The 27,768-nt window shown below is 35.6% G+C and overlaps 1 protein-coding gene across 1 annotated transcript; it reads right to left on the reverse strand.

The window, feature by feature from the left end:
- Positions 1 to 362: 362 nt before the first annotated feature.
- On the reverse strand, positions 363 to 26,142 carry LOC102807828 (transmembrane protein 98-like). Its single transcript, XM_085501056.1, has 6 exons — positions 26,006 to 26,142; positions 19,043 to 19,222; positions 17,311 to 17,448; positions 15,279 to 15,428; positions 5,912 to 5,971; positions 363 to 4,092 (listed from the first exon to the last, which is right to left on the reverse strand). The coding sequence occupies exons 2-6, from the start codon at positions 19,177 to 19,179 to the stop codon at positions 3,840 to 3,842; spliced, it is 738 nt and encodes a 245-aa protein (XP_085357182.1). The 5' UTR covers positions 19,180 to 19,222; positions 26,006 to 26,142; the 3' UTR covers positions 363 to 3,839.
- Positions 26,143 to 27,768: the final 1,626 nt, after the last annotated feature.

Raw genomic sequence — 27,768 nt, forward strand, 5'->3', positions numbered from 1 at the left:
GATGTTAAAATATTAAAAATATAAACATAATATAAAAATATAAACATGATTTTTTATAAATTTTCTCCAAGCAAACGAAAGTAGTTCCAGGAATTTCTTTGATCATTGGACCTCTGTTGCTATTGACGACGGTCCGTACATGGCTTACTGGACCGCAAAAAATCACTGGATGTTCCTATTCTGAAGTGTGTGTTTGATTGGCTGGGGGATGAAGGCACGTTTCAGGTACAACTCAAGCATTTTGCAATGCTAGTCACCACAAAGTATATGTGCAGACAGAACACTGGAATTATCTATATAATGCATCAATTGCAGTGTTTTTTCACTCAAAATTCTATGGTACACACAGAAAAGACCTATAATTTATATTTAATTTTTTTTTATTTGCAATATTTGGGCAAATACACAAGATAAACACTGACAATACTGCAAAACAAAATGTGCCTACAAGACAGACAGTAATAGTATTGCATGTAATAACATTGTACATCATGACTAATGGTACATAACGGCTATATAGTGTGATTAGCCTTCCATCTTCATCTAGAGAAGCGGCAGAAGTAGATGCTCTAAAAGCAAATCTCTTTATACCACTATTTACTTGTACATATTCTTTGCAAACGCGCAAAAAAAATGAATGACAGCTGCACAACCAGTTTGAATACTGTTGCAAATTATAAAAAAGTTCTAAAATAGTTAGAATCAAAGGCACATTTCTTATTTCTTTATATTGGAAATTTACCTGGATGGAAATTTAATCTACAAAATTTAATTTGGCACAATTTTAAATTTACCCAATTTGCATAGACAATCAGTGCAACTCTTATTCGGTATGCAACACAAACAAAGCTTAGCTTAGCTAAATTGGATGTGAAGATACTCGTAATTCAGGGTTTTATTTTGTGAATAAGTACACCAGGAACATTTACAAGTATAAGTGTTACATATTATAGGATTCTAAAAATTTATATATTTATAAATTCAACTTCTCTAAAAAAAAAAAAATATTTAAAATGTTATATATATTATATATAATACATTATTTGTTTGAAAAAAAAACACTTCTCAATAATACGTTCAACATGGAACTTTTTTCGACGACTCTTTATCAATGCTGCGTTATAGTGAATTAATGGGAATCCTCTTGCAACAGTCCACTTTGACATTCTATTATGGTAGATGTTTGTACTACACATGGATCAACATAATTGCCATGTATTACAAACACCCATGTGTCAACAAGGTGTCTGCAAGTATGCAAGGTCTGCATTCAGCCAAGAACTCTGCAACATCTGATGATTATTACACTTCAATAGTACTATTGCATTATAAATTCTATTGCATTGCTTATTCTATTTAGCAGCGAAAAAAAAAAAGTTCTTGCGGTTATTCATGTGGCTGAACAAAAATAAGAAACTTATTCTGAAATTATGTATTCAAATAAAATGAATCAACTTAGTGATACTTCAATCTAACTTGGTGACCAGCACCAATTATAAGACTTGTTTTGATTAGCTCCTCAACAAATATTGGTGAAGCACAAGCCAATCAGAAAGGACTAATGGGTAACACTGAACATATCAGTAAAGGGGCCTATAATTACATGTGGTGCCCCGGAATGAGTACATAATTAGATGTGATTCTAATTGCACTGAAGACTTATGACATGACCAGCATGTGTATCAGAATACAATTATGATAAAAAATTTAAATAATGAGCAGTGGAAATACTGTTAGCAAAATAAACATGTGCGTACATCTAATTATTTAAAATTGGCACAACAACTTCAGATAAGCTGTGAATTCTGTGCTTTGTTCTTTCATGGTACATACTTGAGGGTTGATTATTCAAGTCGATTCAAAAAATCTGAAGTAAAATTTGAAACTCATAACAAAATAAAAAAAAAGAAGCCATCTTCATTCCTAGGGGTGGTATGAAAGAAAACAATTTCATACAATTGCAGAATTATCTATAATGACTAGCACTACAAACTGCAGCCAGTTTATTTGTGTGTTTTTTTGAGATAGGGCAAGGCATGACAATACTGTCCTGGTAACAGCATTCAGTCATTTTGAATCCAATCTGGAGGGGGGAGGGTGATGTGTAGCACAGTTCATCATGTTCAATGTACATACCAAATTTGAATGAATTATGTACATGCATGACCGAGATTCATTTCCAGAACGACGTTAATGCTTGATTTTGAAGCATTTTCAATATTAATCTATTGAGCAGCAATTTTTTTCTGCCAAAATTTTGTCTTTTTTTAACTATTGTTTGATCATTTATTCTATTAGCTGCAGGACATGATAGATTCCCTGTTAAATAGTAAACTAAACTGAAATGAGTCAGCCATTTTGAATCAAAACATAAAACTAATTATTAGTACATGAGAATAAGTATGAGGAAGGGATCCATCCAACTGGAATGGCAGAAGTGCTATATTTTGATGAATTTTACCAATAAAGGCTTTCATTCTACCATCTTGAATCTGTATTATCAAACAAATATATGTGCATACATGTATATGATGTATCTATAATGTTTGAACATGATTGGTCAAGGCATGTCAGATATATGGCTCGAGAACAGCCAGTCAACGATTTTGAATCCAATCTAAAAAATAAAATGTTCTGCATCAAAATCTCATTATGTTCAATGTATGTAGAACGTTTTAATGAAATCCATCCATACATATCATCTGACTCTGGAATGACAGAAAATGATTGTTTGAACGTAATCAGTCAAAGCAAGTCAGATATATGGCTCTAGAACAAATTGGCAGCCATTATGAATCTGATCTGAAAACCAAAATGGCTTGCATCAATGTCACATGATGTCAAATGTATGTACCAAGTTTGAACAAAATCAATCTATATATGACCAAGATCCAGTTTTGAAATTCCATAAATGTTTGATTTTGATGATTTTTCAGTACAAAAATGGCTGCCATTCGGCCATCTTGGGTCAGACCGTGAAAAAAATTGATGTGCATATAATGCATGTATAATATATTGTGTATGATGCATGTGTGAAGTTTGAATGTAATCAATCCAGACACATGCACGCATGCACGCAAGTCAATCCATCAGTCTCCATTTTTGGACTAAAAAGGTCCCACACAGAATTCAAAACTGTGATAATTTAAAGTCTTGCATCACCAGCACTTGAAGACCCCATCCTCTGATAGTTCATTGTCACAATAGAAGCTTCATGTAATTATCCCACCACTGTAGGCTTGGGGATCAGTTTGCATGTCTTAAGCTTGATCTGATCTTGACTTTGTATGGATCCTAATTCAGTCAATTCAGAGAAGTCATGCTGGGGTTGGATGTACTCTTTACATAGAAAACAATTGTATGTTTCACTGGGGTTCAAAATTACATTCAAAGCAAGCAAAATAAGAAATGTTCTGTCAGCATGTGATTGTACTCTTGTTGGCCGCTCATCGTCAAATATCACCCCAATTCCAGTAACAGTAGCCAAACTTGGTGAGAAGCTTCTTCATAATACATGTTTTTTGAAAAGTAACAACAGACTATAATCTCAAGTCATCACAATGATGGAGTTGTGCTATTTTTTTAAGAAAATCATTTTCAAGAGTACCATAACAACATAAAAATAGGATCGAGATAAAAAAGTGTAGTCTAGTTGTTGTTTTTGCAATCTTTCACTCTGAGAAAGAAAGCCTGACATAAGGAAAAACTATTAACTATCAATGCAAGTCAATATTAAAACTACATGTACATACAATATGCCTCAAAATGCAATTCCTAGAGCGCTGAGAGGCAATTTATAAATAAGTTTTGGGTAAAATGTATTTAAATAGCTTGTGATGTCAGGCATGTGACGTCTGTTCATCTATTTTATCAGTTCTATCAATTATGGCCTGACGAGAAGAATTAGAGGAGAAGGAACTATAGTTTCGCATCTCTGTACTTTCTACAGCAATGGCAGCATCACGTAATATTTGTAAGTGTTCTTCCATTTTGGACAGTGAGTCATCTATCCACAACATACTGCTTGGCGTAATGCAGGCATTCCGGGTGACTAGCGCTAAGTGACCAACAGATAACGTCAGTGCTGTGAACCTGTTGAGTAAAGACAATTATTAAAATCAAAGAAGAATGCTATTCTTGCATAATACTTGTGTTTAGTTTAATGTGTGAGGCAACAACTGTGTTTGTACAGTAAAAATGAAACATACCAAAATCAAACTCAGGGAAGATTGTATTATATATACCCAAATTTAAAAAAATAAAGACAATCTAATCCCTCAACTACAAACAAATATTTTTGAAAGAGACAACATTCCTTTGTCATCACCACTAGAACAATATTGGAACTCTAATTTTAAGATCAAAATGATGGACACCAGGACAATCATCACGGACATTCAAATGGTGATTTGAAGCCCTGTACCTTTACCATAATAATGATTTGAATATATCACTGGTTCATAGTTGGTCATCACAACCAGTAGAATGCATCTGAAGGATAATGATTTGAATATATCACTGGTTCATATTTGGCCATCACAACCAGTAGAATGTGCCTGAAGGACAATGATTTCAATATATCACTAGTTCATATTTGGCCATCAAAACCAGTAGAATGCATCTGAAGGACAATGATTTCAATATATCAGTGGTTCATATTTGGCCATCACAATCAGTAGAATGCACCTGCAGGATAATGATTTGAATATATCACTGGTTCATATTTGGCCATCACAACCAGTAGAATGCGCCTGAAGGACAATGATTTGAATACATTACTGGTTTATATTTAGCTTTCACCACCAATAGAATGCGCCTGACAATAATTTGAATATATTAGTGGTTCATATTTGGCTATCACAACCAGTTGAATGCGCCTGAAGGACAATGCCTACAAAGTTGACATATAAGGCAACTTCAAATGTCTCATCTTTAAGTTACTTTGTCTATCACAGTTTTAGCGTTATATCAGGCTCTATGTAAAGCATATCAGTTAATTAATCGTTAATGAAACTACAGTGGAACTACGCAGTCTAGCCAAATTCTATGAAAATTAAGATACTCGGCACATGACGCGGCGAAACCACGCCATCTTGAAGTAATTAATACCGGGTACTACACAACCGACCTTTGTGGGTACAAGTGACAGGAAATGCCAGAAGCACCCGCTCCTTACATATAATACTCTAAAGTATTGTGTATTTTCCTATGTGGCTATTTGACCCGTTATTTATTTTACAACTTGTCAATACACCCGAAAAGTAGACTTCACAGCCACCTGATGAAATTCACATAGCATGCATACATTTGATCATTATGTAGTTTGCTTAACCACTGTTCCGGCAGACTAACGGGGGTAACTCCTCATTTAAACGATGATAAATGATCCTTTGTGTGCAAGCAATAACCAACTCCAATAGCAGAAAAGTAATTAATCACCTTAATTGTGCGATCAAGTTTCAAAAGACTGTTAAAAAGGTAGATTACAACAGCCTGTTGATTTCTGACCAAATAATTGCACACAATCCACCAACCCCCAACTATTAAGATTTTCTGTAATTATAAAATGGCTGCCATTCAGCCATCTTGGATTTTGTACATGCCCTATAATGTGCCTCTACAGTACATTTTTTTTATACTAAATTTGTGCACAATCAATTGTGATATTTCAGGCACTATTTTTTGTATACTACTTGTACATGTATATTTCTTTTGATCTATATCGATGTGCTATTCATTTTTACTGATTTGTAACGATTGAAATGCTTCATCATGAGGAATGGAACAATTGTATCACTGCATGTAGCAATGGACAGTGGTACACAAACATACTATATAATTCCAGCACCTCCTTTGACTGACTGAAATTAACAAGTTGTCAAAATCAAATATGATTATTATAAAGTGTTACCTTGCTTCAAGTAGTTTTGGTTCAAGTGGCGGGTATAGACATCTTACTACCTCGTCAACCCTGTAAATCAAGACAGAATAATATAAACAACTGTACGTACATATACAGTGACACAATTATAGATAGAGTGTCAATGATAAGGCTATATCTGGGGCAAGAACGATGTAACTGCATAAAATTATATAATTAAATAAATTATAGTAATAAATAGTTGAGAAGCTTCTAAAATACACACAACAAGGGATGAAATACTGCAATGTATCATAGCAACTAATAATTAAACATTAGCGATGTTCGATTCCCAGCAATCAAGTGAAGAATCACAACTAGCATATTCTCTGTATTAGAAGCATATCTCTAATAGTGATCAAGGACTCGGATTTGCATTTAATGTATGCTGGATATCTAAATATAACTTTGGTCACAGACAGACGAATATCTTTTACAAAGCAAATAGCTAGTATTAATTAGATTTGGTTTACAGTGCCATGTATGTGTTAATGCAAATTGGTGGCATTTATACGACAGAATAAGTCTCAAAGTTGCAATATGTGCAGTGAGAAGATTTGAACACAGAGTTTTTGACCAGTAAACATTCTAGAGCAGTGCACTACTCAATAACTGTGTGCCTAGGTCTGCACCGGGTATATAGCTGTTACACAATTTTAAGACTTTTTAACTTTCGTGTTTTTTTTTTACTTTTACCATCCTCAAAATGATCTGCAAAAAAATTCCAATGAGCGACAATGTGTAATTCAGACTAACCACTGCCATTATTGTAACAGCAGTCAGCCATCTTTTATGAATTAATTGCTACAGTGCATTAGCAGTGATGACTTATTTTATTTGATGCAGAAGCGTGATGGTTGATCAGCGTTATATTCAATATAGAAGATAATGTTTGATTGCTGTTTTATTTGTGGTAAAAGTGTGATGGTGGACTGGGGTTACATTCAGTGTAGAAGGTAGTGTTTGATTGAAGTTTTATTTGATGTAGGAGTGTGATGATTGATTGATGTAGAAGGTAGTGTTTTATTTGGTGTAGAAGTGTGATGGTTTCATTGGTGTAGAAGGTAGGGTTTTATTTGGTGTAGAAGTGTGATGTTTCATTGGTGTAGAAGGTAGTGTTTTATTTGGTGTAGAAGTGTGATGTTTCATTGGTGTAGAAGTGTGATGGTTGATTGGTGTAGAAGTGTGATGGTTTCATTGGTGTAGAAGGTAGTGTTTTATTTGGTGTAGAAGTGTGATGTTTCATTGGTGTAGAAGTGTGATGGTTGATTGGTGTAGAAGTGTGATGGTTTCATTGGTGTAGAAGGTAGTGTTTTATTTGGTGTAGAAGTGTGATGGTTGATTGGTGTAGAAGTGTGATGGTTTCATTGGTGTAGAAGGTAGTGTTTTATTTGGTGTAGAAGTGTGATGGTTTCATTGGTGTAGAAGGTAGTATTTTATTTGGTGTAGAAGTGTGATGGTTGATTGGTGTAGAAGTGTGATGGTTGATTGGTGTAGAAGGTAGTGTTTTATTTGGTGTAGAAGTGTGATGGTTGATTGGTGTAGAAGTGTGATGGTTGATTGGTGTAGAAGGTAGTGTTTTATTTGGTGTTGAAGTGTGATGGTTTCATTGGTGTAGAAGGTAGTGTTTTATTTGGTGTAGAAGTGTGATGGTTGATTGGTGTAGAAGTGTGATGGTTGATTGGTGTAGAAGGTAGTGTTTTATTTGGTGTAGAAGTGTGATGGTTGATTGGTGTAGAAGTGTGATGGTTTCATTGGTGTAGAAGGTAGTATTTTATTTGGTGTAGAAGTGTGATGGTTGATTGGTGTAGAAGTGTGATGGTTGATTGGTGTAGAAGGTAGTGTTTTATTTGGTGTAGAAGTGTGATGGTTTCATTGGTGTAGAAGGTAGTGTTTTATTTGGTGTAGAAGTGTGATGGTTTCATTGGTGTAGAAGGTATTGTTTTATTTGGTGTAGAAGTGTGATGGTTGATTGGTGTAGAAGGTAGTGTTTTATTTGGTGTAGAAGTGTGATGGTTGATTGGTGTTTGCATAGAAGGTAGTGTTTTATTTGGTGTAGAAGTGTGATGGTTGATTGGTGTAGAAGTGTGATGGTTGATTGGTGTAGAAGTGTGATGGTTGATTGGTGTAGAAGTGTGATGGTTGATTGGTGTAGAAGTGTGATGGTTGATTGGTGTAGAAGTGTGATGGTTGATTGGTGTAGAAGTGTGATGGTTGATTGGTGTAGAAGTGTGATGGTTGATTGGTGTAGAAGTGTGATGGTTTCATTGGTGTAGAAGGTAGTGTTTTATTTGGTGTAGAAGTGTGATGTTTCATTGGTGTAGAAGGTAGTATTTTATTTGGTGTAGAAGTGTGATGTTTCATTGGTGTAGAAGGTAGTGTTTTATTTGGTGTAGAAGTGTGATGGTTGATTGGTGTAGAAGGTAGTGTTTTATTTGGTGTAGAAGTGTGATGGTTTCATTGGTGTAGAAGGTAGTGTTTTATTTGGTGTAGAAGTGTGATGGTTGATTGGTGTAGAAGGTAGTGTTTTATTTGGTGTAGAAGTGTGATGGTTTCATTGGTGTAGAAGGTAGTGTTTTATTTGGTGTTGAAGTGTGATGTTTCATTGGTGTAGAAGGTAGTGTTTTATTTGGTGTAGAAGTGTGATGTTTCATTGGTGTAGAAGGTAGTGTTTTATTTGGTGTAGAAGTGTGATGGTTGATTGGTGTAGAAGTGTGATGTTTCATTGGTGTAGAAGGTAGTATTTTATTTGGTGTAGAAGTGTGATGGTTTCATTGGTGTAGAAGGTAGTATTTTATTTGGTGTAGAAGTGTGATGGTTGATTGGTGTAGAAGTGTGATGGTTGATTGGTGTAGAAGTGTGATGGTTGATTGGTGTAGAAGTGTGATGGTTGATTGGTGTAGAAGTGTGATGGTTGATTGGTGTAGAAGGTAGTGTTTTATTTGGTGTAGAAGTGTGATGGTTTCATTGGTGTAGAAGGTAGTGTTTTATTTGGTGTTGAAGTGTGATGTTTCATTGGTGTAGAAGGTAGTGTTTTATTTGGTGTAGAAGTGTGATGTTTCATTGGTGTAGAAGGTAGTGTTTTATTTGGTGTAGAAGTGTGATGTTTCATTGGTGTAGAAGGTAGTGTTTTATTTGGTGTAGAAGTGTGATGGTTGATTGGTGTAGAAGTGTGATGGTTGATTGGTGTAGAAGGTATTGTTTTATTTGGTGTAGAAGTGTGATGGTTGATTGGTGTAGAAGTGTGATGGTTGATTGGTGTAGAAGTGTGATGGTTGATTGGTGTAGAAGTGTGATGGTTGATTGGTGTAGAAGGTATTGTTTTATTTGGTGTAGAAGTGTGATGGTTGATTGGTGTAGAAGTGTGATGGTTGATTGGTGTAGAAGTGTGATGGTTGATTGGTGTAGAAGTGTGATGGTTGATTGGTGTAGAAGTGTGATGGTTGATTGGTGTAGAAGTGTGATGGTTTCATTGGTGTAGAAGGTAGTATTTTATTTGGTGTAGAAGTGTGATGGTTGATTGGTGTAGAAGTGTGATGGTTGATTGGTGTAGAAGGTAGTGTTTTATTTGGTGTAGAAGTGTGATGGTTGATTGGTGTAGAAGTGTGATGGTTGATTGGTGTAGAAGTGTGATGGTTGATTGGTGTAGAAGGTAGTGTTTTATTTGGTGTAGAAGTGTGATGGTTGATTGGTGTAGAAGGTAGTGTTTTATTTGGTGTAGAAGTGTGATGGTTGATTGGTGTTTGCATAGAAGGTAGTGTTTTATTTGGTGTAGAAGTGTGATGGTTGATTGGTGTAGAAGTGTGATGGTTGATTGGTGTAGAAGTGTGATGGTTGATTGGTGTAGAAGTGTGATGGTTGATTGGTGTAGAAGTGTGATGGTTGATTGGTGTAGAAGGTAGTGTTTTATTTGGTGTAGAAGTGTGATGGTTGATTGGTGTAGAAGTGTGATGGTTGATTGGTGTAGAAGTGTGATGGTTGATTGGTGTAGAAGTGTGATGGTTGATTGGTGTTTGCATAGAAGGTAGTGTTTTATTTGGTGTAGAAGTGTGATGGTTGATTGGTGTAGAAGTGTGATGGTTGATTGGTGTTTGCATAGAAGGTAGTGTTTTATTTGGTGTAGAAGTGTGATGGTTGATTGGTGTAGAAGTGTGATGGTTGATTGGTGTTTGCATAGAAGGTAGTGTTTTATTTGGTGTAGAAGTGTGATGGTTGATTGGTGTAGAAGTGTGATGGTTGATTGGTGTAGAAGTGTGATGGTTGATTGGTGTAGAAGTGTGATGGTTGATTGGTGTAGAAGTGTGATGGTTGATTGGTGTTTGCATAGAAGGTAGTGTTTTATTTGGTGTAGAAGTGTGATGGTTGATTGGTGTAGAAGTGTGATGGTTGATTGGTGTTTGCATAGAAGGAAGTGTTTTAGTTGACACTTTTATCATTCCGTATGTGACACGCCAGAAGCTGGGGTTACCCGAAGATAAAAAAGCCCTGGCAATATTTGATGATGATCTGCGATTCAGCCAACAACAGAGAGAGAAATGTAGGTCAGGGGAAGCTCCATGACCTCATAGATTTTGTTCCACGTCATGAACCACGTGACAAGGCAAGGCGGGATACGCCATATTGCCTTATAATCACTACTATTTTTTCTCCGTAAACGAGGACTAAGCCAATTGGTACGGAAAAGTGGGGTGGTCGGGAGGTACCTGGAGTATGGACTAGGTGAATAGGCGGGTTGAAAACCCTCTGCCTAAATTCACTACGTTCAATTACCCACCATAGACTCGGGTCAGTCAAAATGACTATTCTGAACTGTAGGCAGAATAAGATGCCAAGAGGTGGTGGGTTTCCAAGCAAAAACATAAAACAAACATAGTTGAACTCTGGTGACCTTGCCCTTTGTTATATAATATAATTCCCTTTATCATAGTTTGATTCAATATAAATATGCATTGTCATAATTAATTTTGAATAAAAACAAGTTTTGGGGTTGAACCAACAGTGGGGAATCAGTCTACCGAATGTCCTTAAAAGATGTAAATATCTTACAAAAACATTGGTGCCTTATTTGTTTAATTATTTTAAGGGACATAATTTCCAGCTTTATTCAAAGTAATTCAGATATTTTAGTATAAAAACAAATGTCTCATTGCAAAAAAAAGTGCTGCATTTAGATGTGAATAGATTCATAAAACATGCAAGATAACAGAAAATTTTAGCTGGCTTTAGTCCAAGTATTTTGTACAGGTGTCTGTCAAAAATTAATGATTTATTGAGACAAATATGAACTGCCTCATTGTGTGACTACTGTATTATATGAAAAGTAAAAAAAAGCACCCTTTATGAATAGCTATCATGTTGCAAGCTCTGCTTTGTATGCAAATCAACTTAAATAGTTAGTTCGTGTCCAGTGGAGGGAGAAGTCAACAGTACTGTTGCCTCCTGAGAATCTACATCTTCAAACACTGCAATCTTTGAAGTGCGTTTTTTAAACTAGTATTATAAAAACTCTATCATTCTGTTCTAATAGCTGAAACATCTTCCTGTGAGTTTTCATTTGTCGAATGAACTGTTTGTTAAATACAGAATACATATATTTTAGAATAATTTTCTTTTTAAAATGTGGATGAAATGTTTTGCCAGATTTTCTCAATTTTTGCATGATATTTTCATACAGGACATCTGTTGTTCAAACTCAGGGAAGACTTTATACTGATGAATAAGGTGACCAAGTTTGATAAAGTTTGGAATAGAATTAGTAAAGTTATTATGCACACAATAACAATTATTAACGACGCCGACGACGACGACGACAACAACAACAACGACAACGCCGGACAAAATTTTTCCCTTAATATACCTTTCCCTTTCATCTTTGATGGTACGGGCAAGGTAATAAAGAGTGTCCCAGTGTGGGACAATATTCCCTACTTATAACTACCACCTAGATAAGACCAGTGACAAACGGTGTCTTATCTTGCCAGTGTCGTCCCCATAACAAAACAACTGCTGATAGGGTGACGGGGTCGGCATGCCCGAGAACGCTAGACTCAAACCCAGATTCTTGGGTGACTAGCATTCCAAAGAAAAAGAGGCAGGCCGAAAGTGAGACCTGGACACATCCAAGGAGCGCTGACGGGAAAAAACTTCTCCACACAAATCTGTAGCAGAGACTACTCTATCGCATATGCGCAGGGATTCCTGATATTGTCCGGGCCGGGTCAGATCCACTATGACGGGATCCACCCTAAAAGGACCCTCCTCAATGGTTTGGGTGTCTCTTAGGTAATAACTGGTAAAGACGTTTGCATTCTCCAGAAGCCCACCCTCAGTATTTATTTGAGGGGGGCACCTGATGCAAGAGCCAATGATCGCAATCACACAAACCCCATGCGCTCGTACTTGGTGTCTCTCTAGACCCTGTGTCGAGTATGCCAGATGGTCATAACCCCCCCCCCCCCAACTCCTTGTTGATATCGGAGAGCAAGACTCTGTGGCCTCGAACTATGGGCAGAAAGTGTATCAGTGCTAAGTGCACTGCTTTCAGTTCGAGCCAATTGATATGGCTGACCTGAACCTAATGCAGGGACCATATTTCTTGGGCTTGTTTGTCCAATAGGTGCGCTCTCCAACCTGTTAGGGAGGCACCTGTTTATCAGAGTCATAGCTGTGGTGAGTGGGTCCAGCTTGGAGTCCTTTCCGCTTGCTCTTGGCAGAAGCCAAACTGACTCACGGATCTCACCTGAACCAACTGGACCTCCCCCACCCCCTTTCATTTCAGGATGGAAAGAGCAGTCTCGGTGCTTCGTTATCCCACCATCCTGAAATGAAAGGGGGTGGGGGAGGTCCAGTCTGCATAACGGCGGCGAAACCGCCAAAACAGCATACCGCTGCACAGAGGCAGCCCCTGCCACGAGAGCCAGATGACACTGCATGATACCCCGCGTAGCCGTGTGGTGTCCCACCAATGGCTACATGTCTGCTGATCTAGGAGGCTGGTGCGTTCCACCTTTGAGACTTCAGAATGCTGGAGGTGCAAAACAATGCGTTCCAGGAGGTCGGCTACAAATTCAAAAGTTGAGGGTCGCCACTCTGCTCTCAGGGTGTGGATTGTTTCCAACTGAACTGCCGAAATATTCCATGAACGCTGCTATCCCCTTTGCCCGTCCCACAGAACCAAAAATTTGAGGTACCGGAGCAAGGAACCAAGGGATCCGGTCGGGCGTGAGATTTGGCTCCAGACTCTACTGGCTTCGGTCTCTAACACCGCATCGATCGGGTAGGGCTTGATCCAGCGGAAAGGTTAAGAATGAGATTGTCCCACCTTAGGGACTTAGGCCTCTATTCTGCAGGGGACCAAGGACCGTCCATCTACACCATCTGTGCATTCCCAGGATCAAGGGTGGGGGTCGAACATCAGATCACTAGGATCAATATCCTGCCCTGCATTGTCCCCTCCAAAATCAGAGGCCTGACTGCCAGATTTCTCTCTCCATCGTTGGCTGAATCGCAGATTAATACCTACAGTTCAAAATAGTCATTTTGACTGACCGGAGTCTATGGTGGGTAATTGAACGTAGTGAATTTTACGTGCTGTCATGCTGAGGTGTCAGATTTCAGACAAGTATTTTTAACTACTATTTGTGTAACAAAATATTTATTGACTACAAATACATTTTTTTAACAATGAAATAAAAACATTAAATGAATACTTTGTTTTTATAATGCTTGAATGATGTGAATGCGAGTGTACATCGGCTGTAATACAAAAAACAGCGTCCCCAGTGGCAAAATAACCCTAAACGAAATTTTCATGCATTTTAATGTTAGCGCAGAGAGCCAAGCCACGAACCACATGAAAAAAAAACTTCGCAAATAATTTTCGGTTCTACAGTACCTTGACCTTCATCTACAGATACGGTCAAGGTAAAAATGGCCACCATGCAGCCAGGCATTCTGCATCCAATTTGAAAAACAAAATTCAGTAGATCAAGGTCCAATAACGTCTGATGTTTGTTTCAAATTTCAATCAAATCCATCCATGCATGGCCAAGATCCAGGTTAGGAATAGCAGAAATAGTTGATTTTGATAAATTTTTAGCACTAAAATGACCGCCATTTTGCAATCTTGAATCAGATTTGCAAAACCAATAGACGTGCACATGTTTATCAAGTGAAATAAAGGTTATTGTTGTCTGGACTGCAAAATCTTAACTATATGTCTGACATGCCAAGTATAAAGAGAGTATACAAAGTTTGTGTGTATTTTTAGGGTGGCATAAGATAGTAGTGAAGTAGTTCATTCATCTCAAACTAATATAACTGCATAGTGAACTAAAGGAATAAACTGAACTGATCTTTCCAAACAATCCACTGTGGTTAAACATTTACTAGATCTCAGTACTTGGTTGCTGTTTACGGCAGTGGACCGCAGAGTGAGCATTATATCATGACTATTTTAAAATCAGCCACCAGAAAAGCAGACTATCAAGTATCATTTCATTTTAATAACTCAGACAAGAGTTCGCATGGTAAATTAAAATTAATGACATATTTCAATAAGCTCAATCTTATTAGTCAAAATATATTGTATGGCTTTGAATGCAGATAGTCCTTTTCTACTAACTTTCCAAATCCATGATTGATTACTTTTTCTTACCATACATGTACTAAAAATAATAGCTTTGATGAGACATTTCTCAAAACATTCTCATCATTGCTAATATTAAATATGACATTCAATGATGGCTGGTACATGAAGCCAAGGCACTTTAAGAAACTGAACTGAAGGCAAATTTAATATTCATTATTGTTAAGACAAATATACATCTCAACACGACATGGGAAAATGAATTCTATTTTTTTCATAGATCTTTACATTTCTTTCCCTTTCTCACTCTTGTTTTCTCTGACTTACCTATAAATATATCAAGCTTACCAGCAGTACACACCACACGTATCAATGCATCAATTGTGGGTGCAATTTGACTTGTGTCAAGCATACTGGGTTTACTAGAAAAAAATTGTACGACTAATTTTTCCTTGTGTGCAAACGTAGATATTTTTTTAATTTTGTGAACAAATCCGAGAGGACAACTGATATTCTTGAAGTTTCATTTGTGAAAAACATTCAAAAGTTCACGCTGGTTTCTGTTTAGACAGGTTTTACCATGTTTTTTCTTCTTCTAAAATTCTACTTGTTTATTCAGTGCCTAATGAACCAAAAGTATTCCCTTAATAGTTTACTTAGTATTGAACAAAATTCATTTAAAAGAAGTGAAAAGTGTAAAAGTTTAGTTTTGAGAGTGTAAAAAAAAACCTGTCCTGATCAGATTTAATCACTGCACTATATAGGTCTTACCTGGGATTTATTCTTTTAGCCACCACTACAATTTCCTGAAGATAGTCAGGCGTCTTTACGTTAGTAGCATTGCCCATTGTGATGGCAACAAGCCTTTCTGTTAAATGTTTGCATGTCTTTAAAATTTCTATACAGTGTGGCATAAGTCCTCTGTAAAGAGAGAAAGACATGCAAAGTAGATTTCATCACAAAAATATGGTGCAGGGAGAAATAAAAGTCGACTGATCACTGGCATTGTAGTGATTGTTGTGTCTGAACTCATGAGCAGTACTAGGGTGGTTGAACTCAAAACCTGGGATCGACTCATTTCATGGGTGTGCCACAGACTCAATAGGGAGGCCAATGCCCAAGATCATTCACTTATATTAGATGTGCTGTTGTTAGACTTACACACTGAGTGACATTTATTCAATTATTTCATGATTTATTGATAATACAAAAATTGTATGATCAAATGCCATTTCCGCAACACGTTAAAATACTGCAAAATTCTTTAAATAAAACCATTCCTTATGGCAGGAGCAAGTGTAATGAAAATAAATTTATAAAGAACCAGAAAATTAGCCGAAGTAGGAAACACGGAGGCTGTGGAGTTAAGTAGCTCTGTTTGACAGGCATTGAATGATGCAGCTGTACACCATCCAAGTGATTGGACATTACTGTCAGCATTAAGTACATGCTACTTGTTATACTGCACATAATACATCAACACCAGCAGACAGACAGACAGCTAGCTAGACAGACAGACATACTCTAGTCTACTACCCTGACATGAAACAGGACATTGCTTCATATATTTCATTCCATGGAGGGTTAAGCAAACCATGTGTGTTACATCTTCACCAGGCACAGTACAGATTTGTTATTCACAGTAGATTACATGCAGGTACACCAAATCAAATTGCTTGGCAGTGGAATGGAACGTCAATGCTTTCTTTTCTATTTGGAAAGGGGTCTCTAAGCCACAACTGTTTGCGGCTTATACTATTTATATACAAAGTTTCTTTATAAAGTCATCCATAGTCTCTAAGACAACAGCAAAAACAAATTCACCAAAACAAATGATTAGCATTGTTATTTTCATCCTGTGTAGAAAATGTAACAATTACCATTCCACCTGAATAATTTTTATAATAATAAGGTGATAAAAAAGTACATGTGTAGGCATATAAGTCATTTCTTTCTGTATTTTTTTTCTTTTTTGTTAAGAGAAACAAAATAGCCACGATTCATTGAATTATGGTTCGCATTAGAGCAACTACCGGTAAATCTAAAATAAATTTCTCCACTGTACATGTAAAAATGAGACGTATTAATTAATAATAATGCAAAAGGACAAGGGTGAATGATGAACACACTGGGCGTTAATTCTTTACTAATATTTACAAACATGACTCATTGTAAGGTAATAAATCTACTTTCACAGCTGCAATACAATGTGTGCACCCTGGATCACTTGTATTTCAGTTACATGCAGGGGTTTATAAGTGTTTCAAAATCAGCTTAGGACATTTTGTACAAAAAGGCAACTATTGTCATGGGATATTTCTAATTATTTACCATATATTGGGTGTAGAACTTGAAATGATTTAACAAAAATAGTACATTTTGAAAAAATACCACAAAATTGCTAATGCCCGAGGAGCATCTAAATCAGTGAACATGTCATTACAGTGAATTACAGTGGGTATCCAAATTAACTAATCAGGAAATCCACCATTTTCAAAAGTCAGATCTCTAGCGAAATAAATGCATGAAATATGAAAATAGTGAATTATTTAATAATATAAGCATTCTACATTTTTTATTGAAACACATTATTATTTAATCACAAATTTCATTTCAAATTCAAACACACCCATCAAACATAGCGGGATTTCTGATATGCAAATGAGTAAGATTAATTTCTAATGCTTGAAGGCAAAGTCATAATGTTGCAAAGAAGATTGATGGTCAGGTGAAAATTGTCCTGATCAGTTTATTTTGGCACCACTGTAAACAGAAATACTTGCATTGATTAAGTTTTACTTACGTAGCATCATCGATCCAGTTTTCATCTTGTAAAATTTCATCTAGAGTAGGATTAGTAAAATTCACATCACTCAGCTCAACACCTAATTCCTCCAGGGTTACATTGGACTCAGATGCCCTCACTAAGGTCACGTTATGTCTATGGAGACACACACAAAGAAGGGAAAAAAACATCAAGTATGTAAACAGAGAAGGTAGAAGTCTTGGGGGCATATGAGGACACTGACATTGTGTCTTAGATATATGAGGCTGTTTAGTGTTCTTTTATGACCATTTCATTGTCAAATTTACAAAACTTTACGGTCCCCGCATAAGATTTTATTCTCTGAAGGTGTATCCCGAAATAAGCTATATTTATAACATGTACTAGATACTGTACTCTCAGAATAATACAGTTCAGGTAGAAGTAACCAACTTTCAACAATACACAATTTCATTGTGTACACATTTAAAAGTATTCAATGTTTTCGCTTGAAGAGCAGGGATCTAGATTTACAGTTCAAACCTTGAAGAAAAGAGGTAAACATCCGCTTGATTTTATCGACCTTCAGAATATTTGTAAACAATACATTTGTCCAGTGTAAACATGCAGAAATAATGACATAGTTATTGTCATATCCGCATGATTACAATCTACATGGGTAAAATATGCAATCATAAAACAACTATGATCATAAAGCATCATACATGGAAGGTTCCCAGCAGTAATATTGGGCAACGCATTACCTGTTAACCACTCTTAACAAAAACACCAAAGTCATTTTAGTAAAAAAATTATGAATTATTATGCAAATTAGGTAATCAATATAAACATATTTTAACATAAAACTGAGCAGATCTGTGCATTGTCCTAGAGATCTATGTATAAATTTTCATTGAAATGTGATGATTAGTATTCGAGATATCAGGGGAAGAGCCAAAAATTGACTAATTAATATACAAATTAGGTGGTTAATATGCATGGATTTTTGTATTCAAAACTAATCAGCCTGTGCATAGTCATAGAGAATCTATGTACAAAAGTTTCATTAAAATCCAGTAAGTGGTTCTTTAGATATCAGTGGAACAGTCATCAGTGGAACAGCAAAATATGTTTAATTATCATGCAAAGTAGATGATTAATATGCACAGATTTCAACCAAAAACTAATCAAATCCACACATTAGCCCAGAGCATCTATGTTTCATTAAAATCCAATATGTGGTTCTTTATATATCACACACACACACACACACACACACACACACACACACACACACACACACACACACACAAGGTTAAAATGATTGGAACTTTGTACATGTATTTTTAAGTTTTGTTGTCCTTTAGACCATTATAATTGTACATTGTACCCAGTTGTACATGTATATAGAAGATATAAGATTAGTAATATAAGATTAATGACATTTTAGCACCAAATGAATTATCTGATTTCATTGACAAAATGTCAAGTGAACATGTATGAGAAATGAGTATTATAGATTTATTGTAGAATTCACACATAATTTGGGGCAAAGAATCTCATAAACTCTTAACTAAATTTATTGAGTATGCATGACGGCAAAAATATAAAGAACAAAAATATGTCTCAATCACAAATAGCAAGAAGTAACATCCCCTAAAAAATCTAGATAAATAATAAGATACCTGGTACATAATAATCATTGTACTTCAGTACAAGTAGAATAACAACCACAAAACACAGAACGCTAGTATTAATTGATAGCACCCACCTGGAGTCGTCATCCTTTAGTTGGCTGAAATTGATCCTTCGGCAATACCTATGCCGACACACCAGTACTAAGGCAACTAGAGAGCCTATAAAAATAATGCCAAGTACTACAATAGCAATGGCAACTACTACATCCATAGCTGAATGGATCAACTTCTTTCAATCTTCCACGTTACACACTCTGAAACACAGAAAAGATTTACAACATTGTCAGTTGACACTAGAAATAAATCTATCATCCACATACACGACTAGTTCATTAATAATTTATTTTCAATAACACAGGTAAGTTACAATTTAACTCTATATCATGAATCAGGATTAGAAGGTTACATCATTGTACAGCTTCAAGCAAAATATAAATGCTTTAGTAGACCTTGATGCGCTATATTTGTGTATGTGTTGGATAACAACATTTGGTCATAGCAAGTTGTCCACTCTATCAAAAAATTAAAACACCACAATACATGTAAGATTCATCATCATATTCCCTGAAAACTTGTATTTAAACAAACAAATTCCTAGTATCTTTTATAGTAATCTTATTTTTTTTATATTTTCATTACCCAGTAACTTTTATTTCTGATTTAGCAAATTAGAAATGTCAACTGAATGATTGAAATAAGGCATTTTTTATTTTATAAATTACATCAACATTGCAAATATGGTATTTTTTCTGCAGGCATGTAACCATGTGGTTTTAATAATTTCAAGACAGCTAAGGATGTAAACTGAACTATGCGACCCAGACCAGAAATGGATTAGATACATGTGAAATCCAGAGAAATATGATAAGGGTTCTAACATTGAAAACTCATTAATCTGGATGAGAAAAATAAATATCTCAAAGCAGGGTTTTGGATTCATGAGATTATAACATACGTATTAGTTTTTAATACGCTTATAATACATACAAGGACATGCGTAGAACATACTGGTATACATGAAACAAGAAATGAAGGCCAAAATATCCTAGTACAATGTATGCACCCCTAAAAGCTATATTCTATTAACAATAGTTGCCTATTAGTTATGACAAACTGAAATATTCACAAATGCTAAATGTCAATATTATACATTTGGCATTTCAATCAAAGTAAAAATATCTTTGTAATATATTTTATATTTACATGTATTATATTTTAATATAAAGCAATTTATTACTGACTGGCAAATGTGTATTATATAGTAACGTACAGAAATATTTGTTTGATCCAAAAAATTAGTTTTTGTTACTGTAAGTATTATAATTCAGGGATCACTCTAATTTTGGCATCAGGCAAGAGTGAAAGGCCTTGGTTTGAATCTAAAAAAAGGGTCACGTACATCCGAAAAGTTTACAGTCCAACAAAAAAAAATTGTTAGTATTTCGAAGTGAGAAAAAAAATACTCAGTGATTTTAATGTAATGTATTGGCTTTAATTTTGTTGGTAATGACAAGTATAAAACATGATTTTGATAACAAACAAAAAATTAATTCCTTGGTTTGTTATGAAACACAAGTGAAATTCAACTTAGTTTCATTGAAAACAAATGTTTTTGGCTGCATATAAACACTGGATGTGAACTGCCATTTTTTTCCATGCACAAGTTGACCAGAAACTATATGTCCTTTGACCTGATAGGCTAAGCTGGTCATCAACCAATCAGGAATCAGGAGTTGTGCCAGCCAAACATACTCAAGAATTCCTACCAACACCAAAGTCATTTGTCAATGTTGCACTTGATCTTTTGACATTAATTAATGTTTTTCTTTTAAAAAAAACACAGAAAATTAGTAATTTTTGGAAGATTTTTCCCATTCACACTAGTTACAATAAAACATTGTATGTTTGAATAAGCGTCAACGACAACAAAAACTTAAATTGTACTGTAATTTAGGCATCAGGAAAGATTGAAATGTTCCTAAATTAGAAACTTACGGTATTACTTTGTTCATTGTTAGCATATTTATTAAGTAATTCACAGACAGATCAATCAAGAAAAACTGTGAGAATGAATACACATGAAAGTGAAAATTAATTGCAAAAAAAATTATACTCCAATACAAGAATACCAAATAAAATGTAATACAGTTTGGGGGTCACCATACTAGGGGACAAACAAGATTTCCAACTTTGTCTTCATGAAGAAAATCAATGGAGTATACATATATTCTATACTAATTTTTGAAAAAAATGTATAGCATTGTAGCATTTTGTTTTCCACATCTCGCAAATATACTAATCCAGTGTTCCAGCTACAGGGAATACATGACCCTTATTTGAAAGGTCACACATCCTGGTGATTTTGGCAGGCTACAAATTTACTAACAAAATTAATTTCACAAATATCATCCAATGAAATGCCAGCAAGAAATTACCATTAAAGTTTAACAAAGCAAAATTGCGGAAATATCATGGCTGTTTTAGGAAACCCAGATGTTGTCAGGATGTGCAACTATAAGTTCACACATTAATAAAGGTACTGGATATACATAAGCCGCAGTTTTGCAATATGAATCTAAAAAACTTTTACTGGGTTTAAAGACAACTCATATTGATACATGAATAAATATAGATATTTAGTCGTGGATTTGCTAAAACATTCAATAAAGGGAAGAGCCTAATATGATAGCTATAGCTAAGAGATTGCTAACATCTCTATGTATTTGCGCTAGTCATTTGCGCTAGTTATCTCCAATAGCGAGGTATGTAACATGTTTTATTTTAGTTGTATCATTAAAACAGATAATGCAGCAGCTACATGTACATGTATCAAGGACAGAATGCCAGAAATTTATAAAGACTGACGTCATTGATGATAGCCATGTAAATTAAACACCTGTTTCTACACTACCATGCAAAGAATCTGGAATGTTAGATGGGCCAACAAACTTATCGCTATAGTCAACTAAGTAAAACAGATACAATGATGATATCAGTGATCATGATACTGTACTCACCTGACTTAGTGCCCATGCTCAACTAACCCCCTCCCTTTCCACACCATCAATAATTCACTTCCACATTGCATTACCAGAATGCTTTCGTGAATACCCAGAGAAATGCATCTGTACAACACAGCATTCTGCTTGGTTATTTTAACAAACATGACCATGAGGTCAAAGGACATTATTTCAGGTCAAATCATGCAGGAAAACATCATGGCAGAAACTGCTTTGCATCAAGAGTTTGTGTATGATCGAACACTTATGACAATGTAGATAATGATGATGATTTCAAATTAGACTGTCTTCCCAGAGACCCTAATAATTTTAAAAATAACATTCTACTAGTACATAATTAATATTAGAATAAAATGTGCATATTTTTTCAGTTTGTAAATTGTACATGTGAAACTAACTTTTATCTTGTTTCCCCTGAATAGACATAATATTTCACAAAGAACGCATTGATATCCAAGTTGCAGTAAGATCTGTTGTTATTGATTTTGCTGCAAGATGTTTTTGAAAAGGTAAAACAATATTGAAAGAATTTTAATTACCGTAACAGGCTTTCATGATAACGCACTAATTTTCACTGAAAAATTCAGTGAAAAAAAAAATCTAGCGAAAATCCTTTTTTTCCTATATTTTACATTGTGACTTCATATGTTTACATTTCTGTCAATCAGCATGCAAAAGTGTGATAACAAATGTTGATTTCTGATAAACACAAGCCCATGATCTGTTGCAATAACATTGCCCATAATTTGTTTCATTAACAGGAACAAATAAATATATATTTGATGTAGCAGCGAACAGTGCTGTTATTTTTATCTTTGAGTGTGAATGACCAGTTCATACCAACAAGTCACTGCGCATGTGTACCCACACAGAATGTAAACAAGTGTGACAACCTATATTCACAGCGGCAATTAATCAGGACTACCGGTATAAGACTGTGTACCAGCTTTTACTTCCATTACTTTGTACTTCTGTATGACTACAAGTGACACATACATGCAGTTGGTTTCGGTTTTATAATTTTTTTCTAACTTAAACATAAACATGCACAACTAATATTACATGTATGTGTTCATAACTAGAACAAGGAGAATTGATTTTATAACAATTATGAACATATCAAAAACAGGAAGCAATACTCAATTGCCTAGAGTCATTGCGGATCATTACAACACAACCACCATATGCTATGCTCAGCCAGACAACCACAATATGTCTACAGATTAAATGACCTTGACTATGGTTTACTTAAACTATCTCAGGTACATGTATCTTGCTGAACCATGACCTAACACATGTATTTACCATGATACAACATCAATGACAAGAGATTATGATGAAAAAGGCAACTATAACTCATCATTATGGCTTGTAGGCTAGAGTGGGAGTGTAAACGGCAACTACAACTCATCATTACGGCTTGTAGGCTAGAGTGTAAACGGCAACTACAACACATCATTATGGCTTGTAGGCTAGAGTGTAAACGGCAACTACAACACATCATTATGGCTTGTAGGCTAGAGTGGGAGTGTAAACGGCAACTACAACACATCATTATGGCTTGTAGGCTAGAGTGTAAACGGCAACTACAACACATCATTATGGCTTGTAGGCTAGAGTGTAAACGGCAACTACAACACATCATTATGGCTTGTAGGCTAGAGTGTAAACGGCAACTACAACACATCATTATGGCTTGTAGGCTAGAGTGTAAACGGCAACTACAACACATCATTATGGCTTGTAGGCTAGAGTGGGAGTGTAAACGGCAACTACAACACATCATTATGGCTTGTAGGCTAGAGTGTAAACGGCAACTACAACACATCATTATGGCTTGTAGGCTAGAGTGTAAACGGCAACTACAACACATCATTATGGCTTGTAGGCTAGAGTGTAAACGGCAACTACAACACATCATTATGGCTTGTAGGCTAGAGTGGGAGTGTAAACGGCAACTACAACACATCATTATGGCTTGTAGGCTAGAGTGTAAACGGCAACTATAACTCATCATTATGGCTTGTAGGCTAGAGTGGGAGTGTAAACGGCAACTACAACACATCATTATGGCTTGTAGGCTAGAGTGTAAACGGCAACTACAACTCATCATTACGGCTTGTAGGCTAGAGTGTAAACGGCAACTACAACACATCATTATGGCTTGTATGCTAGAGTGTAAACGGCAACTATAACACATCATTATGGCTTGTATGCTAGAGTGTAAACGGCAACTACAACTCATCATTATGGCTTGTAGGCTAGAGTGTAAACGGCAACTACAACACATCATTATGGCTTGTATGCTAGAGTGTAAACGGCAACTACAACACATCATTATGGCTTGTAGGCTAGAGTGTAAACGGCAACTACAACTCATCATTACGGCTTGTAGGCTAGAGTGTAAACGGCAACTACAACACATCATTATGGCTTGTAGGCTAGAGTGTAAACGACAAATACAACTCATCATTACGGCTTGTATGCTAGAGTGTAAACGGCAACTACAACACATCATTATGGCTTGTAGGCTAGAGTGTAAACGGCAACTACAACTCATCATTACGGCTTGTAGGCTAGAGTGTAAACGGCAACTACAACTCATCATTACGGCTTGTAGGCTAGAGTGTAAACGGCAACTACAACACATCATTATGGCTTGTAGGCTAGAGTGGGAGTGTAAATGGCAATTACAACACATTATAATTTTTTTTAATTCAACTTGAATAAGGCATGGAACATCACTTGAATTGGTAGATAAAATAGGTTAACAGAATAATATATTTTCTCTACTAGAAGCGCATAAAAACTAAATAAATTGTACTTGTGCTGAATAATTTAAATTTTACTTATTTTGACCAAAGACACACCCCTATGTAATTTATGTATAAAACACATGCACTACTAATAAAACAAATACAGTACCATAACCAGCCAGAAAACAGAATAAATTCAGTCAAAGAAAATATCTTCAGGCAAATAAAAAAAATAATCCAATGTCAGCATGTCATTTTGAATTTTTTCAAGAATTCACTACAATCTGTCGAAATCGTGTTGAGTATTTATTTGTGTTTTTTGGCTTGTTTCTAAAATTTACACTCCCTCAACTTTTGCCATTTGGCGAATAGGCTATGTTAGGGTTAGTCTGGACAGACCTGACAGACGAAGCACAAGACATATCCGGACTGAAAATGACAGAAAACCACGCATAGCACAGGCAATAATAGAGTAAATACTGTAAATGGATTAAAATATATATATTTTTTGTAATCCTCTTAATATTATTTAATCCACCACATTGATCTCCTTCTGCAATAATAAATGAAAATTTATCTTATGGCATTGTAATTCAAAAAAAACACTGGGTAATCAAACAACACAAGTCATACTAATAAATTGGTATGGATTGTCAAAATTATAATAACGATCATTTTTCGGCAGGAAGACACTACACCCAATTATATAACTTGTTGTGCTAACAGTAACACTGTCACAGGCTGATACAGGGCAGTATATTATGAGTCACGGTTTACTCACACTATTGTTTATATTTATACTGCAACAAGAACCACAACTAACGTAGAGTACGCTCTCTAATTCTAAAGTCGTCAATTAGGGGATATATCTTTCATCTACATGATAATTCATTACATATAATACGCCAGTGTGTACAGGGTTTAGATTGATTCAGTCTGAGAGTTGATTAACGTAAGTAAGGTTAAACGGATGTGTTGACAGAGTCTCAACATTGGGCAAAACACGGCCCACACTGTAAATCAACGGACACACACTCTTTAAAACATAGACATGGGAATAAAGAATCAGCGAACAACTTTAGGGGGATAGTTTATATTACATTATGTTCGAGTTGGTCTCTCGTACTAGTACTAGATGAACTCACAAAAAGTCAAACCGAAAATCAACAAGTTTCGTTCGTCAGGACTTTTCCGTCGGGACGAGCTGATGTTTTGGACTGGAACGACCGTCGATCATGTACGTAAAAGGCTGTGACCTTACCTGTCACTGTTGACCCAAGTTAGGGTCTCCGTAGCTGTGTGAAAAATTATATAACACATGTACAACTCAAATCCTGGGAACAGTATATACTTGGCCGACTTCGTTCAGGACAACAAAGATGGCGATCTTATCCACATCCAATCAAGTGACTTAATATGGTCACGTGACAACCTGTGGCACCCAAACACCTCCGTTGAATAATTACATGTAGGTCACGCACCACAGTATTATGGACGATTCAGAGGACAATGTAGAAATCTTGAAAAACATGGCTACATAAACAACGTGATATGATTAGCACAAAATTATATGGTAAACGAATGGTTTATATAGTTTTTTATAATAAAAATACCGGTAATATTATGCAATGGTTAGAGAGAAAAAAATACAGAACAAAAGTCGAACAAACTAGAAAAAATGAGAAATCAAATTACTGTCTCACGGTGAATAAGAAATCTGTTGTGGGTTAAGTTAGGGCTTGATTATGGACTCGTTTCAATGTACTGGGCTACTTGGATACGCATTTGTTCGTTACCGTATAGCCTGGTGATTTGTTTTTTCTCTAGTGGTTTGCTGCAATACTGTTGAATTACGTTTTATATAAATTATGTGAACAGATACTTACAATTGACATTGTCTTTCACCTGAAAACGAAATGTATTGTTAATATTACATTGATGTCACATACATTTAAGATGTCTGGGTTCTTTTTTGTCTATCTCGTTCAATGCGTAGGTTAACAATAAATAAATAAATAAATGAGTGCTTGAAGCACTTTATATTTTTGAAGAGTTTATCTCACTTCCGTTTTAATTAACTATTTATGGTTGATGCGTTCTAAACAGGGAAGTCATTTTAAGTAACAATCACAGCATAGCATAAAGCAAACAACCGATGTGTCCACAATTCCATGGCCACACAAGCGCGAACTGGAGATACTAGGCAAATCAGTCAAAACGACATTACAAAGTGATGGACCCAATTTGCAGAGAAGTTAAGCATTCATCACATATGATAGTTATTAGACACTCCCCCGATTTGGCTAATTAAGACCAATCATTACGCTAAAGAATGTCCCTTCTACAAAAGTTAACAAAGTGAGCATACATTTTTATTTTTAAACTACTTATTTATTCTTAGTTTTGTTTCCTTTTTGATGGGAGGACTCGCTGTGTAAACTATTCACATGTAATCAAATGTTGTTGTTTTTTTAATAAACATATCTGTGGTTATCTGCGTTTAAAACCAAATTGATTATTAACGACAATGTTGCTATATTTTTAGTTACGATGAGAATCTAATATAATGACTCAAGATACCCATAAAAACTATACCAAAACAAAAACAACAAAAATGCAATGATTCTGTAATTAGACTGACCAATATTCGTGCCTGATATGTGAATTGCAATAGACCTGGGTTTAATACAACAATAAATGCATGCTGCTCAACCAATAAAACAGAATGACCTCATTTAAGCATTACGTCGAAAATTGTATCCTTAGCTGACATTTTTTTCTTTTTATAAGTAACTTTAATGACTTTGTAAATGTTGAGGTTTTGCACTGGTTTCTTCAAGATCAAAGTCCAAATCTGGTTAAACATTACTTTTTTATTCAGCGAGCAATAAGAACAGTCAATATAGGAAGTTTGGACAAACTTATAACTCATAGGAGACACATGAATATATATCCTTGGGACACTGCACCAGTGATGAGGCGACTACTACGGTGCCCGTCGAAGGGTGGGATGTTTGTTTTAAA

Source organism: Saccoglossus kowalevskii, chromosome 7 (assembly GCF_978046115.1).
Source record: "Saccoglossus kowalevskii chromosome 7, keSacKowa6.1, whole genome shotgun sequence".
In the NCBI taxonomy this organism is placed as follows: domain Eukaryota; kingdom Metazoa; phylum Hemichordata; class Enteropneusta; family Harrimaniidae; genus Saccoglossus; species Saccoglossus kowalevskii.

What these genes read in the sequence shown, in the direction of transcription:
- LOC102807828 (XM_085501056.1), bottom strand. Translation starts at nt 19,179, where the DNA reads ATGGATGTAGTAGTTGCCATTGCTATTGTAGTACTTGGCATTATTTTT. An exon ending in AACTGGATCGATGATGCTAC is followed by an intron (nt 15,429 to 17,310) that starts GTAAGTAAAACT and finishes CTCTCTTTACAG; the next exon opens with AGGACTTATGCCACACTGTA. An exon ending in CCAAAACTACTTGAAGCAAG is followed by an intron (nt 4,093 to 5,911) that starts GTAACACTTTAT and finishes TTTACTCAACAG; the next exon opens with GTTCACAGCACTGACGTTAT.